Source organism: Crassostrea angulata, chromosome 6 (genome assembly GCF_025612915.1).
Source record: "Crassostrea angulata isolate pt1a10 chromosome 6, ASM2561291v2, whole genome shotgun sequence".
In the NCBI taxonomy this organism is placed as follows: domain Eukaryota; kingdom Metazoa; phylum Mollusca; class Bivalvia; order Ostreida; family Ostreidae; genus Magallana; species Magallana angulata.
Window position 1 is genome coordinate 59,034,138 of NC_069116.1, and position 17,309 is coordinate 59,051,446.

Sequence of the window (17,309 nt, forward strand, 5' to 3'; positions counted from 1 at the left end):
TCGCTTTTTTAATATCATAAATCTATTTTTGCTATCGAGAGTTATCTTTTGATATCAAAAATATTTAAAAACGGCGCCTCATACTCATAGTGTTTACGTACTAAAATAAGCTAATTTCAAATTGAGCATACACTTTTAACTGGAGTTGAATAGCACGCTTTGCGGAAATTTTATGACTTATGTAGCTTGATTAAAAAACACAAACATTTCTTTCTTTACTAAATACGGCATATATAGCTTTAAGTGGGTTTTTTTAGGAGTAAAACTTTCTACATATATACAGCTAATATTCTACCTTATAATATTTTAGATATTACCAGTGCATTTACCACTTTGCATTTAGTTAAAATGTGTACAAAAAAACCCTAAAACAAATTGAACATAATTTTCTATGAAATGGCTATAAAATAAAAGAAGTCATCAATGTGTATAATAGACCCTAGCAGAGGCGGGTCTAGCAATTAAGCAACATGTTATCAACAAAAATTACTCAGATTTGTGATTATTCAAATCTGCCAGTACCTAGAATATAAATTTGAACAATTGAAAAAGGGTATTTATTTTCATCCACGCTGTGTGAGTCGTCTCCCCAAAGTAAGGAACGAGAGTCAAGAATGTGAATTTTGCCAAATTTAAGAAATTTATTTTAAAAAATTCTTCCCTAACAGTAGCATACTAATAGGACAAGAGAAAAAGAAGTTGATGTGCGTCTTCAATCTTCCCACAGGAACAAAGAGGGTTTGATATAATATTGCATCTATATATCTGTAAATTTTGAAGGAGTCTTGTGTGTAAAATATTAATACGTCTTTTCCCAAAGCTGAAATAAGGTGGAGCAACTGTTAGAGATTTGGAAATTTTGTTTCTAAATAAGGATAACGAACCTGAATCTCTGATATCCAAAGGTAAGGAATGCAATTTGTTGACCACAGTTGGAACAAATGATGATTATAAATTAGCAGTCTACACACGGGTATATTGTAGTTTTGTGAGTTTCTCGTATAATATGCAGATGCATTACATTGCATATCCGGTGCAATATCTGACAGATATTCAGGTACTATGTTATTGTGTATTTTATACATTATATTTAATCTTTAAATTTTTGGTCTTGCATTAAGTGGTTCCCAGCCCGTTTCAAAATACAAAAATTCTCTAGAAGCAAAAATAGCTAGACCAGTAACAATTCGGGCTGCGTGCAGAATCAAAAGCGTGACACACCCTCCCCATACTACTGACGCATATTCCATTTGCATCAAAAATATAGCTAAAAGGATAAACGTGTGCACTTTAGTAGCCCATATATATATATATATATATATATATATATATATATATATATATATATATATATATATATATATATATATATATATATATATATATATATATATATATATATATATATAGACACACACACACACACACACACACACACACACACACACACACACACACACACACACACACACACACACACACACACACTCTGGGTTAAACGTAATGGAAAAATAACCACAGTTTTGCCTAGACTGTGTTATTGTGTCTAATTACATGAATTAATCGACTGATGTATGATTTAAGGTGGTTCTACACACCCACAGTTTATTCCAATTTTCAATAGAAGACCATAAAACATATACTTATCAAATATTAAAATGATTATAGGGATACTATAGGTATTTTTAAAGAATTTTTTAATGTTTTTTCGTGTTTTTGTAAAATATTTTTTAAAAAGACAGCTACTAACAAATTGAGAGAAATTTTTTTGTCATATGATTGATATTTCCTTCGGGCACATAAAAAAAAGATAACAATTCTTAACATTCAAAAATGTTAATATTGCAATTTTTTAAGTATTTCCCCAAAACATAATTTTTCATATTTTCTTACTCTGTTGACAAATCATCTGGAAAAGTTGCTTGATGTTATAAGAAAATGTATTTGAATAAATGTGACATAAAAAAATGAATGAAAATCATTGCAAATAAACTCAAAAAATATTTTACATTTTATTTGGTATGAAAGTTCCTCAGGTAAGGGTTATCGTTTCAAAGTCCCAAGGCCCAAACATCTTGGGGACTTTTCATTTCTGAGTTGAAGAAAATTTCCTAAATATAATGTTGGAATGATAAATACATTATAGACCTGTATAAGTGAATATATTCGCTTTCATGCAAAACTAGGTCAATTAAATAAAGGGGAAAATTTACTAGGCTAATAGGATTTATGTATCCCAACCTGAGAGAAATTCAAAGCATACCTCCAATCCCCTTAAGGTGTCGATATTAAGGTGGTATGGGACACTTCCATGTTGTGACGTATTGTTTATCGAAATAAACAATAAAATAAAGTGTAATTATATAAGTAGTTTCTTTACAAAATGGTCACCTAACTCCGTAGCGCAGTGGGTTAGAGGGTTTACTGCGAACCTGTAATTCATGAGTTCTAATCCCGCTGGGGGGTTTACAATTTTTACCTTTTCAAATATATTTAAAAGCTAATTTTTGGTTAAATATTGTAAAATTTGAAAATTCTAAACCGGTGAAAGTTTTTCAATTATATAGTACTTTAATCCACATTAATATCGACGGATGTCCCATACCACCTTAATGTACATTAAAGTATATTATAATTGAAATATTTTCACCGTTTTAGAATTTTCTTTCACAGTATTCAACCAAAAATACGTTTTAGAAAATTTTGGAATTTTAAAAAAAAAATTGTTCACAACGAGAATCGAACTCATGACCTACTGGTTTGTAGTGAATCCACTAACCCACTGCGCCACTGTGTAACATATCGCTGATGGGAAAACAACTATTTGAAAACTCATACATAATTTCATTGTTAATTTCGATAAATAATGTGTCAATTTCAAGTGTTATCCTCCCATACAGGCACTATTTATTTTATTTTAGGCTACTGATTGTCTTAATTTTAGAGATTTTCTTACTGCTTCTATACAGAAATGACGTGAATTCCACGGCGAACCGTACGTGCATAATTTACGCGCATGTAACAATTCGTTGTGTTACCCGTTGCTAAGTGTCACCCCTGCGAATGTGTTCGGAATGTTTTCTTTATTGTTGCTAAGTATGTTATAAATCCAGAGGTGCTCGAATGAAAGTTCACGAGACTTCACCGAGATTTGTTCAGTTCCTGTGAAATTTCGAGCGGAAGTATAAGTGTTCGGATAATATTCTCCAAATACATAAGTAATGGTCGTTTTTTATATCATATCATACCTGGATTTATATTAAATCATGAAAACCTTTTAAGATGTTTGTCTTATTTCACCATCTAGCGGTTATTTACATTAAACGATAATATTCAGAACAGAGTTGTCGTTCGTGTTCATCCACGTGTAGAGTGGTTGACAATATAACATTGGGTTGCTTAATAAAATCATAGCCATGTGTGATGCTTGTGGTGTGCAATACCATGTTTTTAGAAAATAACGGGTGTCTGTTTTGCATAAAAAAGTAGCATATCGAGCCATTTTCAAGGAACATTCTGCATAAAATAGTATAGTCTGTTTCACTATTGATTATATTGCTAGACTAGGCGCGGATCGAAAATTAATCCTCAGGGGGGATCTCTACAAGCATGTTAATAGCTGCAACAGCAGATAAAAACTATTTTTGTATTGTTGCATTTATTTCTAGAACACATTTTATCCACCAATTAATAAAGATAAAGTTTAAAATAAATAAACCTCTAGATTTTATATTTGACTACAAGTACCTTAGATTCTATGGAATAGACTGTAAACACGAGGCATAATTTTTACTGCGAAACTGAAAGGGTCAAATAAAATCACGTGGTCTAAAATTTAAATGACAATAACATTTGCAGGGGTGAGTGTGTTGCTAACGCTGAGGGTAATAGAACGGATTATCACCGGGGTCTTAACCAATCAGATTTCAGTATTTAACATGAAAGTTTAATAAAACGTGAATGTGTCACATACCACATTACTTGTAAGTATTTTCCAATGAATTTTCCAATTATCAAATTAAATCTATTCATGTAACAAATTTTTCAAAAGAGCGGTCCCCATACATTTCGCCTCAGTTTAAATCAGCCATTACCGGAAATGCATGCTTCCAGATTTACTTTTTTGCGTACTGCGTCATCAAAAAGTGGTGTATAGAGCCACCTTAATGGCATCTGATTTTCAACCTGATGAGCCTAATTTTACTGTCGCTCATTCTGCAGTATGCGCAGTGAGAAGAAATGCCTATTTGAAATGGAAGACTAGTAATTTTTTTTCTATCTGGATGTTCGCGAAATATAACAATTCTTCAGTATAACAAAGTTTCATCCTAGTTACAGGTGTGCGTTGTACAGAGCAAAATGAGAAATCATCTTGCACTCCTCCTTGATTAATATATTTTTCGGGGGCAATTAACCGGTAATAATTTGATCCCTTAGCCCCAAATATCGTTAGAAAGAACTTTTTTTTTAGGTTAAGTTTACATGATAAAATTTAAAAAAACATTTTGCCATATTCGATAGAATTTTGTGAAAATGTAGAAGATTTTTATTTGTTAAGGTGAAGCTGGACTTACATATTGTAGTTTCTCCGATTTAGCCATGAAATATTAATAAAATATAGCTCGTAATAGGATTTTTTCATATATATTGGATATTATATGCTTTCAGATATCGATAAAAATCAATACGTGTACAATATATTCATTGCTAGGTATTGTTTTATTCCGCAAAAAAATAAAAGACCTCTTGAACATTTTCCATGCATGGGTAAAATTGAACAAACATTTATGTCGTCAATTTTTATTTCAACATCAGTGCACGCGTATTAAGACAAGTTCTGTCAATCTTTATGTATCCATTGTTGGTTGCTTAACAAAAAACACATAAAAAAAATAGACTTATTACGAGAAATTATTACACATATAATGATGGAATTTTATGGTAATTTTTTTTAGATCTTAAAAAATACAGTTATAAGCAAAGGTAAAGGTTACAATAAATTTGTTCGCATCCTGCAAATGGTTTGACGAAAACCGATACTGACATTAAATTCTGCATGTAAGAATGAATATCATATAAATAAGTATGAAGGCTGCATATGGCTCTCTGGTCAGTCGTCTGACGTGACATCTCACTGTCATGCATGAGGTCGAATCATCATCTGAAACGTCTTCAAGGAACTCCAGCCATTCCATTTATATACCATGTAATGTATGATGCGCTATATTTCTCATAGTTCGAGAAAAGACCATTGAAGTTGGCACAGAGACACCTGTTGAACCACCCCGCCGTTTGATACTGCGCGGCACAGTTACTGGTGCCTCCGTCATTATCCTGGTCCGCTGTGGAAAACTTCATATTGTTACTTTCCTCCGTCAAGCTATCTTCTACAATCACATTTGTCATGAAGAATATTTGTGAATGAAATGCTTTTCGAGACAATCAACATTCTAAATGTCATTTTTAGCCGGGCTCTGCTGAAAGCAGAGTCATGGCTGTAGGCAGGCGAATCGCCAATGTTACTATAAATAGCACAACTTCAAAAGTTAAAAAAAAAAAAACAGCGTCAAAGCAGAGACATAAATACACGTATAATTCATTTCGGTTGAACTCGATGAATAATAATTTTTTTTTTCTTTTGTGGAAACCACAGGGGCCAAGCCCGTTTTAACATTAATTTCAATGTAACGTTAAAACGGGCTTGGCCCCTGTGGTGGAAACGCCAATAAGAGATAGGGGCGGGGCTTAAGGTTTTGTAGGTAAGTCGTGTTCGATATTTATTCATTCTGGTGTTCAAACTTTGCACCGGAAAGTTTAAAGTGTATGGTTGTGACTTTGACAATATTATTTACGATAGTCTCAACAATCTTTTCCATTCCATCAAGTTGTTTCGTTATCCTTTCGATACCCTGATATTAATTTGCCGCAGTTCGATTTTCATGAAGTCTTCTGACCTATGCCTATCTCCCATATCGTCAAACAACACCGGTCCTGTCATCGATACAAACATTGAAGCCCAGATCAAAATTCCAAAAAGTCTTCCCATCGCTGAGCTTTTTGTAAGACCGCTCTGAGATTACGGTCGTAAAGAAATTGTGACGAGGAATACATATTAATATATTTGCGAGACTGGCCTCTTCAACTGCGATGGGCTAGAAGTAAAGTAGCCTGAGACTAGAAATACTCATATCAGTCAAAACACTGTCAACCTATACTTCAGCTCTAAGGAAAAAGTAAAGAGGGTGATGGAAGTTAGTAATTTCCTTATTCAAACACTTCCTTATTTCTCTTTGATTTTATTTTCAGACAACTCTCCTTATACAATTTACATTAACTATATTTTTTCTGGCTCGCATGAAGGGACTTTTCTGATCAGAATTTGTTCAGCATCTGTTGTCGGGGTGGCAGTTTTTCATCTTGGTAGATTTCAAACAATTGATATACACAATGAAGTCCAAACCAGATTCCAAATACAAGTAGTCTTATCATTGCCGAGCTATCCGTTTATACATGTACTAGTTTTTTATTGTCAGGCGATCTGTTACGAGCACAATGATTGACAAATCGTAGATGATTGTGGAATTGAATACGAGGGAATGAGTTTGTTTATATAAACCTTCTTACACGTTTCGTTACGCTTCGATACAGCAAGATCGCGATAGATTTATTTTAGGCGACGCGATCTGTCACGACCTCATCACCCGCTAGATACGATCAAATACGTTCTGAAAGGATTGTCCCGATCGAGTTTAAGATTGAATTGCATCTGCTCAAAAAGTCGCTTTAGCTTAATACCAGTCTTAACAGACTCTGATTACAATGTTTTCATTTTGATGCCATTCCTCCTATGGCGGATGCAGAGTTTGTCTGGAGGGATAGCGTAGACTAGTCAAGTTTTCATCTTGGTAGATTTCAAACAATTGATATACACAATGAAGTCCAAACCAGATTCCAAATACCAGTAGTCTTATCATTGCCGAGCTATCCGTTTATACATGTACTAGTTTTTTATTGTCAGGCGATCTGTTACGAGCACAATGATTGACAAATCGTAGATGATTGTGGAATTGAATACGAGGGAATGAGTTTGTTTATATAAACCTTCTTACACGTTTCGTTACGCTTCGATACAGCAAGATCGCGATAGATTTATTTTAGGCGACGCGATCTGTCACGACCTCATCACCCGCTAGATACGATCAAATACGTTCTGAAAGGATTGTCCCGATCGAGTTTAAGATTGAATTGCATCTGCTCAAAAAGTCGCTTTAGCTTAATACCAGTCTTAACAGACTCTGATTACAATGTTTTCATTTTGATGCCATTCCTCCTATGGCGGATGCAGAGTTTGTCTGGAGGGATAGCGTAGACTAGTCAAGTTTTCATCTTGGTAGATTTCAAACAATTGATATACACAATGAAGTCCAAACCAGATTCCAAATACCAGTAGTCTTATCATTGCCGAGCTATCCGTTTATACATGTACTAGTTTTTTATTGTCAGGCGATCTGTTACGAGCACAATGATTGACAAATCGTAGATGATTGTGGAATTGAATACGAGGGAATGAGTTTGTTTATATAAACCTTCTTACACGTTTCGTTACGCTTCGATACAGCAAGATCGCGATAGATTTATTTTAGGCGACGCGATCTGTCACGACCTCATCACCCGCTAGATACGATCAAATACGTTCTGAAAGGATTGTCCCGATCGAGTTTAAGATTGAATTGCATCTGCTCAAAAAGTCGCTTTAGCTTAATACCAGTCTTAACAGACTCTGATTACAATGTTTTCATTTTGATGCCATTCCTCCTATGGCGGATGCAGAGTTTGTCTGGAGGGATAGCGTAGACTAGTCAAGTGTAGAGCAACCTAATGCATCTCCCAACTCAGCTTCAACAGGGAAACATCGGACGAAATTCCATATAGGTTTCAAAACTTGTAAGTTAAGAAATTCCAATCTGATTAAAATCAGATCTTTGATCCGCTCCGACAAATTCTGATGTAAGAGATCGGCGGCGATTTTGACAAAGCGTCAAGTCTCATATATGGTCGCGTTTACTGTCAACAGTTTGTGTCAGACCATACTTGGTCGTGAACAGTCAGGACATGTGTGTTAGGACACGATAAATTGTTTCTGTTCGTGACCGATTATGAGACAACGCAACGAAATGCAGCGCAGCATGGTGTTCTTCTTGCACAAAATTAATGATTCCGATCATCACGATTTGATTTGATGTTGTGTTTGATAATGATAACTTAGATTTGGTATGATAGAAAAGATTGAAAATTAATAGTGTTGGTGGAAGAAAAATTTTGACAGTCAGGTTTTTTTTTTCTACGATCAATACGATTGCCAAGATTAACGTCAAGATCTGACAATAATTGATAATGATTGCTATGCTGCATCCATGAGTTAAGGGCTATGAAGTTTATACAATCGATTAAATCTAGATACGATCTAGAAAACTAGTAATAATTAAGTCGATTATCGTCCATGTAATGTTCAACATGTATGAATTTTCATTAATACTTTCAGACAGTTTTTTAAATCATCCATTACTATTTATCTGATATTTGTCTCAACAGCCTTTATAGTCGATGATCGTTGTGACCGAGCGATAGTCGAGAACTCGTTGACATTCCTATAGTTTCTGTATTATTAGTTAGCACTGCCAACAATATCGTGACCAGATTTGGACTATGTTTTTTTGCATAACTGTTTCATGTATTCATGGGTTTCCGATTCAGAATCAAACTCAGATCCATCATACATGTTAAATTTTGAATTATCGTAGTTTTCTTTCGTGCGTGTTTAGAATGCTAGATCACTGCAAAGAGATGGACAGGCTAACGCATACGCAAGGTCCAAAAGACACATTGCTCGCCTGATAACAATTCTTAAGAGTGGCCAAGCAGGAGAACAGTTTCACTAAATGTATACTTAATTATTCATTTCACAAACTTTGTACAACTGCGTTTAACTCAAGAAATGATAAACATCAAAATTTAAGACTGCATACTTCAAGGATTAGTTTATTTCATTTCCTATATTTAATCTCAATAACAAACATTTTTTTTTCTGTAATATTGGTATTTAATATAAACGCTCTCATGTGTTACTGTAAGTCTGGAATATATATACAGAGAATTCAATAGAAAATCAAAATTATTTTTGCAAAAGACAAAATTTTAGAACTTTGTATTCAAGTTTCACTGTATTTCTATTGATGAACAAACTTGAAATAAACTCCAGACGTATGGCAACAAAGGGGAAGGGGCGGAGAGGCCGGCCCATCCACCCTCTTTTTTAAGTGCCCTTTTCTTTTATTTACTGCAGAAAAATATACCTAAAAGCCATTGGGTTCCTCTACTTTTTGTCTAGTCCTTCTACTTTGAAAAACATGATGCTACATGCCTGAACTCCAAATTAATTTCACAAAAGCATCCCTTCTTCAGAATAGGCTATATATAATATGCCAAAAATAAATCAAATAACGCTTTGATACAATTGAAAATAGCATTTGTTTCTAAACTAGAGGTACTGTGAGCAAGCTCAAAATTGATTCCCCCGCAAATAAAATATAATAACTCGAATACCGGTATTTCTCTACTGGAAAGTAACGGATGCACCGTTTTCTTACAGTGACCTTGAAGTTGCAAAAATAATCAAAGCTCAAATTCAGGACATATTAACAGATCACCAGCAAACTTTGTGTCAAAATTTAGCTTTTTATCATTTTGCATTACAAGATATGGCCTAGACAGGAATTATGCATTTTTTTAACATTGACCTTGAGCTTGCACATCTGAACCGGGGTCAAATTCATGACACACCCTTAGGTCATAAGCAATCCCTATCTGAAGTAGAAACATCCTATGTTTCTCCATAAGAAAGGTATAGACCTGACAAACTTATGAAGCTTTTCTTTCCAATGACACTGAGCTTGCTCAAATGACCATGGGTCGAAATCATGACACACCTTCAGGTGATAAGCAATCTTTGTGTGAAGTAAGAACTTCCAATGTTTCACGTATGAAAGATAACAACCAGGCATAATTGCACAGACGGATGGACAAGGTGATTCCTTTTTTACCACCAAAACTTTGTTTGCTGGGGGGGGGGGGGGGGGGGATTATAATAACAACAAATTTCAACAATAATAGAATAAGCAGATTTATATGCATACAGTGGTTACAAATAATAAATATTTGGATTTTAGTGCAATAAGACAGCCCCCTTCTATTTTTTAGATCTATGTTTTATATAAAGCTATTGGAAAAGGGAAACATTTTTGCATGTACATATCAATTATTAATGCAGAAACATTTGTTTGATCAAACATTGCTCCTTGAAAGTTATAAATTCAGTATTGTACAGGTGTACTACTGTGGTTTCATTAATTTTCAAGGGTATCAATTTTTAGTGGATAAAGTGAAAATCACAGTTTCAAGGATTTGTAAATTCGTTGCCAATGACCAAATCTATACAAAATATTAATAGATATTGCACTTCAATGAACATTAAATTTCGTGGATCAACTTAACAACGAAATCCACGAAAATTGGTATTCAACTAATATTGATGAAACCACAGTAAATGTTTACACGAGATCACACATACTAATGCTTTTAAATAAAGGCATCAATGCACCTGACTGCAAAATTTTTCTATCATAAATATTGAAGATTTGGCAACGATAAAAAGGATTGCCAAAGTTTTACAGACTCATGGATTTTGTGGAACTGCTTGTACGAAAGTTTTGTTTCATAATTTGTTTTAGATAAGATTTCAAGGGTGTGGAGTCACCACAATATCTGCAAAAATTAAGCCACCAAGATTTCCAATGATTTCACAGTATCTAATAAATATTTGGTGTTCAACATCTAAAGTCTGATTGTCTGTCACAAAAAAAGATGACTGTATAAGATTACCGGTACCGTAAATGTCCCTTGATTTGGTGAGAAGCACAACCAACGTTGCAGAAAACAATTCTTGATATAAATTTGGCTTTCAATGAAGTTTGTCAAAAGAGGCAACCACTGGAACTAAACAAAGCAGTTAGCTACCTTATCCTAGCCACTATGTTGACTCTTACAGTGTTGTAAACCTTAGGTTCAAACAAAGCTCCCTTAATTATCTATGGAACACTACAAAATGTCAAACAGCAGGATATGATATCCCATTTATTCAATCAATAATATTTATTTTATCCAGATGCCAAATGGAATCCTATCCAATGTGGATCTGTTTTATCACAGCTGTCAGAGAGAGGAGATCAGTACCACTGGATGTGGATGCTGGTTGATCCGTCTTTCCACAGTGGAGATTCTGTGTGGATTTGTGCTCTGCACATGGGACAAGTCTTTTCTCTATCAAACCACATGGAGACACAATTCTCACAAAATATATGCTGAAATCAAAAATCAAAATTAAGTTTATCTAATGAAAAATGTGTAAACAAAAGTAATTACCCATATCATTCGTGCAATACCACCTGAAGATACAGTTGTCAGGTAAATACAGTTGTCAGGTAAATCTTACAGGTGTGCTATTTGTCAGTTTAATTTTACAGGTGTGCTACTTGTCAGGTAAACCTTACAGGTGTGTTATTTGTCAGGTAAATCTTACAGGTGTGCTATTTATCAGGTAAATCTTACAGGTGTGTTATTTGTCAGGTAAACCTTACAGGTGTGCTATTTGTCAGGTAAACCTTACAGGTGTGCTATTTGTTAGGTAAATCTTACAGCTGTGCTTTATTTGTCAGGTAAACCATACAGGTGTGCTATTTGTCGGGGAAAGCTTACTTTACAGGCCAGTTTGATTGGGTCCTTGTAGTCGTCCTGACATATGGGACAGTTCTCCCCACACTGGTTGATTTCAGTGGATGAGGGTCGGGATCCATAGGACTTAGACAAAAATAAAAGCCATTTAAGTATAAACAAGGCATCTCCATCACTGGAAGTTAAATCTGTAAGCATACAATCCTTACAGTGGCTGCTAATAACTGACAATGTTTACTTATAAGATTGATTTATTATGCATTATGAAAACACACACACTTCTTTCTTGTCGATCAAGTTTCAAGAAGAGTACAGTAAAACATGCTTATATTTAAGTGTCAGGGACGGGCAATTTTGCTTCGTTATATTGAGTGTAATTCATTATATTCGTCAATTTTAAACATGTAATAGTCTTGTGGAATGAAATTCACATTGCGTGTTCGCTATAACCATGTTTTACTGTATTTAGTTTCGTGTCATTAAATTAATAATTGATTATAATATCACATGCATCACATCTAGATTGTATTCAGCAATGATTATATTTACACTTACCACGTCCGACAATAGGCTCTTGAAAGACTTGAAGACTTCAAGGACTTTTGCAAGACACTGGAAAATCTGCACAAAGTGGTGAAAAGGGCATTTAGAAAAGAAGTTTATACAGAACTAGATTACGGGTACCTATATATACCAGTAGTACACACATTTCTCAAAGTATTTATTATCATATCAGAGACAGCTTTCAAACAAAACAAAAACGTTTACAAAATATAAACTCATATTGAGCTGAGGCTGTAATGACTGACCTTCATTAGGAAATATAAGGCTACAAGAATAATGCCAAGCACCATTCCCTGGTCATCATACAGGAAGTGGAACCATGGAATTATGGGAGTTAGTAATCGGTACATCTGCATCACATTCTCCACTACCATGTAAATCTTTCCCTAAACATACATGTACATAACTACAATGTAAATCTTTCCCTAAACATACATGTACATAACTACAATGTAAATCTTTCCCTAAACATACATGTACATAACTACAATGTAAATCTTTCCCTAAACATACATGTACATAACTACAATTCAAATGCTAGACACAATCTCTGCAAAGTCCGAGTGAAAAAAACTGGAGATCATGTCAATTAGTAATTTTTTTATGAAAATCTTCTTAAGTACTAGTAAATATTAACTTGTCTGATAATCTACATACCCTTCTCTTCTGTCCAAAAGGTAGAAGTGATAAGAATGCTTTGATAATAATAGTAGAAAATTTTAGGATAAAATCTGTCACAAGAACCATCCACAAATAATCCCAGAAATCGGAGTTGTGCAGCACTGGAAGCTGAAACATCAGTCTACAAAAGTCCACGTAATATCATAGAGGCTCAATACAAAGATTGGATACATGCTTCAGATATTATTCTATTGTTATTAATTAATGGTATTTAAAGCAAGATATTTGTGAGCCAATGCTCACTAGTAATACCCCTGCCCTGGTGTAAATGTACACAATAAGTGAAGTCGACATTTGACAGGAAGTGACTTCTGATTGGTACAAAAATAGACCCATCTGATCAAATAGCATGCCTGAACAATGAGTCTATTAAAATTTCAAAATGCAATGAATAGTTGCTGAGAAATCTTTCAAGAAAAATTTGTTTGAAAATTTAGGCTAAAAATAAACAAAGTTGTCATTTCACAAGAAGTTAATGTTCAATTCGTAAAAAAATATATTCCACGATATGGCATGCATAAATAAAGAGTGTCTTTAAAAAATCAAGCATCTGCGATTAATAGTTGCTGAGAAAAATGCAACAAAATTTTTGTACTGGAAGGACAGACACACAGAAGGATGGACAGACAGACACCCAAGGGTAAAACAGTATACCCCACTCTCCTTCGGAGCAGGGTATAATTAGATTTACTATAGACAAAAGGATAAAATGATAAAGCTCTCTAAAGTACTGTAAATAGTCCAAATACCAAAAATAATTAAAGATGTATCATTCTTTTGGTTTTTATTGACTTTATTTTTACACTTTAATTGTAACCAGTGACAACTTACACATTCCAAAGCACTTCTTCTTTAAAAGCGTACATGACGACAGCTATATTGGCTGACAGGAAAGTGATGATCCATAGGAATGGTAGAACCTGCCCGCGACAGGAGGAATTCTGAAACAGTTCAGTAAAACCCCGTTATAGCAGGGTTCTAGGGCCCAGAGAATTTACATTGCTATATCCGTAAGTTGTCAAAGTCTTAAAAAAGATTTTTTTTTACAGTAAAAGTTATTATAACAACATAATCTATGACTAGCTAACATTTTGCATTAAGTGTAACAAAAATCAAACTTACTTAGTACTGAAAATTTTACTGTACATGCAAGCAAAAGGAAAAAAAGAGAGATTGGGAACTCTACAAAATCTCTAAAAATCTTGTAGGCCTTTTTCAATTCTAGCACTACTTACCAATAAATTATCAACTACAAAATGTCAGATTTGTTTATGTCAATTATATTGATAGATTTTCATTCACAAAATGATTTTTTAAAATAAAAACCTATTCAACATGATTCTTCGTACACTACTCTCGCTAGTTAAGGCGGTAAGCAATCTTACTCTAAGAGAGGACTGGTGCACAACTTTCTGCATTGTCATATTGGCATACACATGTGTCCCAAACATGGCCAGAAAAACAAAGAATCCTGCAAAATAGTAAACAATGAATCAATACAGAGGTCACCAAACAAACAACAGTTTGTATCTATACTTATATAAATGTCATCAGAAAAACTGATGCTACAAATTGAGTCGAAATACATTTAAACACCATACAAAGATTTCTTTATTGCTTATCATATTATTAATATCATGTTCATAATGCTTTATCAAACATCATTTGCAATTAAAATCCATAAGTTGAGCTCCCATTTTTTTAATCAAGTACATTAAGCTCTTTTTGTCTCTTTATAACAAAGTTCTAGATAAGACATGAAGCTATTGACATAAGTTTTGTGACCTTGACATTCATTAAATGACTTCGGATCTGGGTCTTTCTTACCTCTTTTCCAAAACTTTACAACTGAGTACCAGTAATATAAAACAATCTACGCCTTTGTTTATAATGAACAATTCTCTGCTATTTTAAAGCAAACATTTTCAGCAATACTTAAAATAAATGTTGTTTACCAAGAAAGTGTTGTGATAGCAGTTTTAAGGAAATGATGACTAAAAATCCCCCGGAATTGAGGATGATACTCTTGATACTGAAGCGATTGGTTGCACCGTCATGTGCATGTCCGTGCTCCCCTCCCTCGCCCTGGCCCGGTAAACCATTCTGGTTCTCGTCCTGAAAGAAACTACTTGGGATCTGGAAATGTTCATGAGACAATAGATTAGGGTTATTTTCTTCCTGTCCGGGAGTAAACTGCTGAGGATCCGTGTCGACATCTACGACGACCGAGGATTCGTGGGTTGGTTCCGGGTGGTGCTCTCTGGAGTTGAGGCGGTTGAGGATGACTCGATGGTGAGTGCTGGGGCCCATGATGTGGGGGACAAACCCGGACACTGCCTGCCCCACTCTGGGAATGTGGTCTTGTAGATTGGAGGTCATATTGAGATGCCAGGGGCCCTGGGGTACATCCGTTACTGGACTTGTCTGGTCAGCCATTTTATCATTGATCGATACATTCCAAATGTTTCAAAGGCAGTCTGGAAGAAAACACACATATATAGCTATTGTTAAATATGAAATATAGGCTTAGATCCCTTCAGATTTGCCAATTCTTGCTGTTATCAATTTAATGCTATAATGAACATACTTACATCAAAACTTCACTGGCATTATACATTTAATAAATTTAGAACAACATACTTTAATCAAGCAGGATTGTACAAAAAAAAGATTGTTTTATGAGATGACCCCATATGGGATGTTGTTGGATCTTGTACATAGGGTATCTGAGATTGATGAGTGGATTTACCGAATCAAGTAAACTTGTACCCAAACTGAGTTGTGCCCAACAAACTCGTAATGAAACAATACAGTCTTACCCAATCGCTGTGGTCCACTTGTACTCAAACATTTGATCACAACTTCACTAGTTAACTCGTACTTTTGAACAATATATTAGACTAAAGTACATGTATTGATATTATCATAAAAAAAAGAAAAAGAAAATTCATGGTTTTTATTTCTTAAATACATAAAAATATTTGTCAAAACTACTAATACATGTAATTGTATTTTTTAAGAATGAGATGAAAATATGGTTGTAAACAATGATATTTGGATTGTAAATATAAAAGATTAGCTGATTACCGTAGCTAATGTTTTATATGATTACAAATAATACAGAAATAATGAGATAATTGAATTAAGAATTTTGGATATCCTCAAAATAGTTTAATGTTGTCTCCTTTAAGTTCGCCAATGATTTTCTTATATCAACATTTGATAGACAATTTTCTGTTTACATGCAGTCTTATCTTTAAAAGACCGATTAATCTGAATAATCATATTGCAAAATTTATAAATTCTTCTCATTCTTTCGAGGCAGGCATAAAAATATAATTGAAGTCAATTAAATAAAAATAACGTTACACACAGTGATACCTGTGAAAGTGTTATTGTAAATTTACATACCAAATTCGTAATGGTAATATTATAATTCTGTTTGTACGAGTCGATTAGTAAAAGTTGTAATAAAATATTTAGGTATGAGTGGACCACAGAATTAAGAGTTTGACAGGACCATTTGATTACTACGAGTCAGTTTGGGTACCAGTAGAAGTGACTGTAATTTAATTCACAAATCTAATTTCAATTACATGGAGGTAACTTTGTCTAATTCAAGTAATACACATGCATCAAATCAAACAGTGTGTTCAATACGTCTCAGATTACGATATCTAACATACAGACAGATAGGGATAGCTGCTTCTACTTGAACAGTCACAGTACATACATGTAGTGAGGTACCCATGTAGTGTAGTAGATCCTTTTAGACCTACAGCAATCTTTGAAGATAAGATTTTACTTAACATGCCATATTTCTAGAATGTTCGCAGGATTGATCCACCAAAAGAAAGCATTTTATTGTATGAATATATAAAGTAAACTTTACCACAGAAACTGTCAAACAAGTGCCCCTGTTAAAAGATAATGAAGAGGACGTGTACAACTTGGCATGTTTTGTGAAGTATGGTGATGAAACAAAGCACACGATACGTACTGAGTAAATGATCTAAGATTTCCTTCTGTATATCTTGAATGTGCTGACAATTTACCGATAATCGCGAGGTACACCTACTTTCTCTATTGCTGATTTGACTTGTCTTCTTGACTGGACTTCTTACGACTGCACTGCTATTTACAAATAAACTAAAGTCACTTTCGTATATTTCCAGATGATGTACTTATCTGATATTTTTCATTCATAAAAAACGTTTTGATAAGAATACTTTCACAAAATATTCTGAATCGTATCAAATTATATTTGATTTCTTGAA

The 17,309-nt window shown here is 34.1% G+C and overlaps 1 protein-coding gene across 3 annotated transcripts; it reads right to left on the minus strand.

Moving 5' to 3' along the window:
• Positions 1-10,164: 10,164 nt before the first annotated feature.
• On the minus strand, positions 10,165-17,234 carry LOC128188170 (RING finger and transmembrane domain-containing protein 2-like). Of its 3 annotated transcripts, none has more exons than XM_052859059.1 (9): positions 17,111-17,234; positions 14,988-15,509; positions 14,418-14,503; positions 13,864-13,973; positions 13,009-13,153; positions 12,597-12,737; positions 12,343-12,408; positions 11,812-11,913; positions 10,165-11,417 (listed from the first exon to the last, which is right to left on the minus strand). In XM_052859059.1, the coding sequence occupies exons 2-9, from the start codon at positions 15,466-15,468 to the stop codon at positions 11,283-11,285; spliced, it is 1,266 nt and encodes a 421-aa protein (XP_052715019.1). In that variant the 5' UTR covers positions 15,469-15,509; positions 17,111-17,234; the 3' UTR covers positions 10,165-11,282. The 3 variants fall into 3 exon arrangements, with proteins under 3 accessions (XP_052715019.1, XP_052715020.1, XP_052715021.1); XM_052859060.1 differs by having other exon boundaries at positions 17,033-17,189; XM_052859061.1 differs by lacking the exon at positions 17,111-17,234 and adding an exon at positions 15,852-15,918.
• Positions 17,235-17,309: the final 75 nt, after the last annotated feature.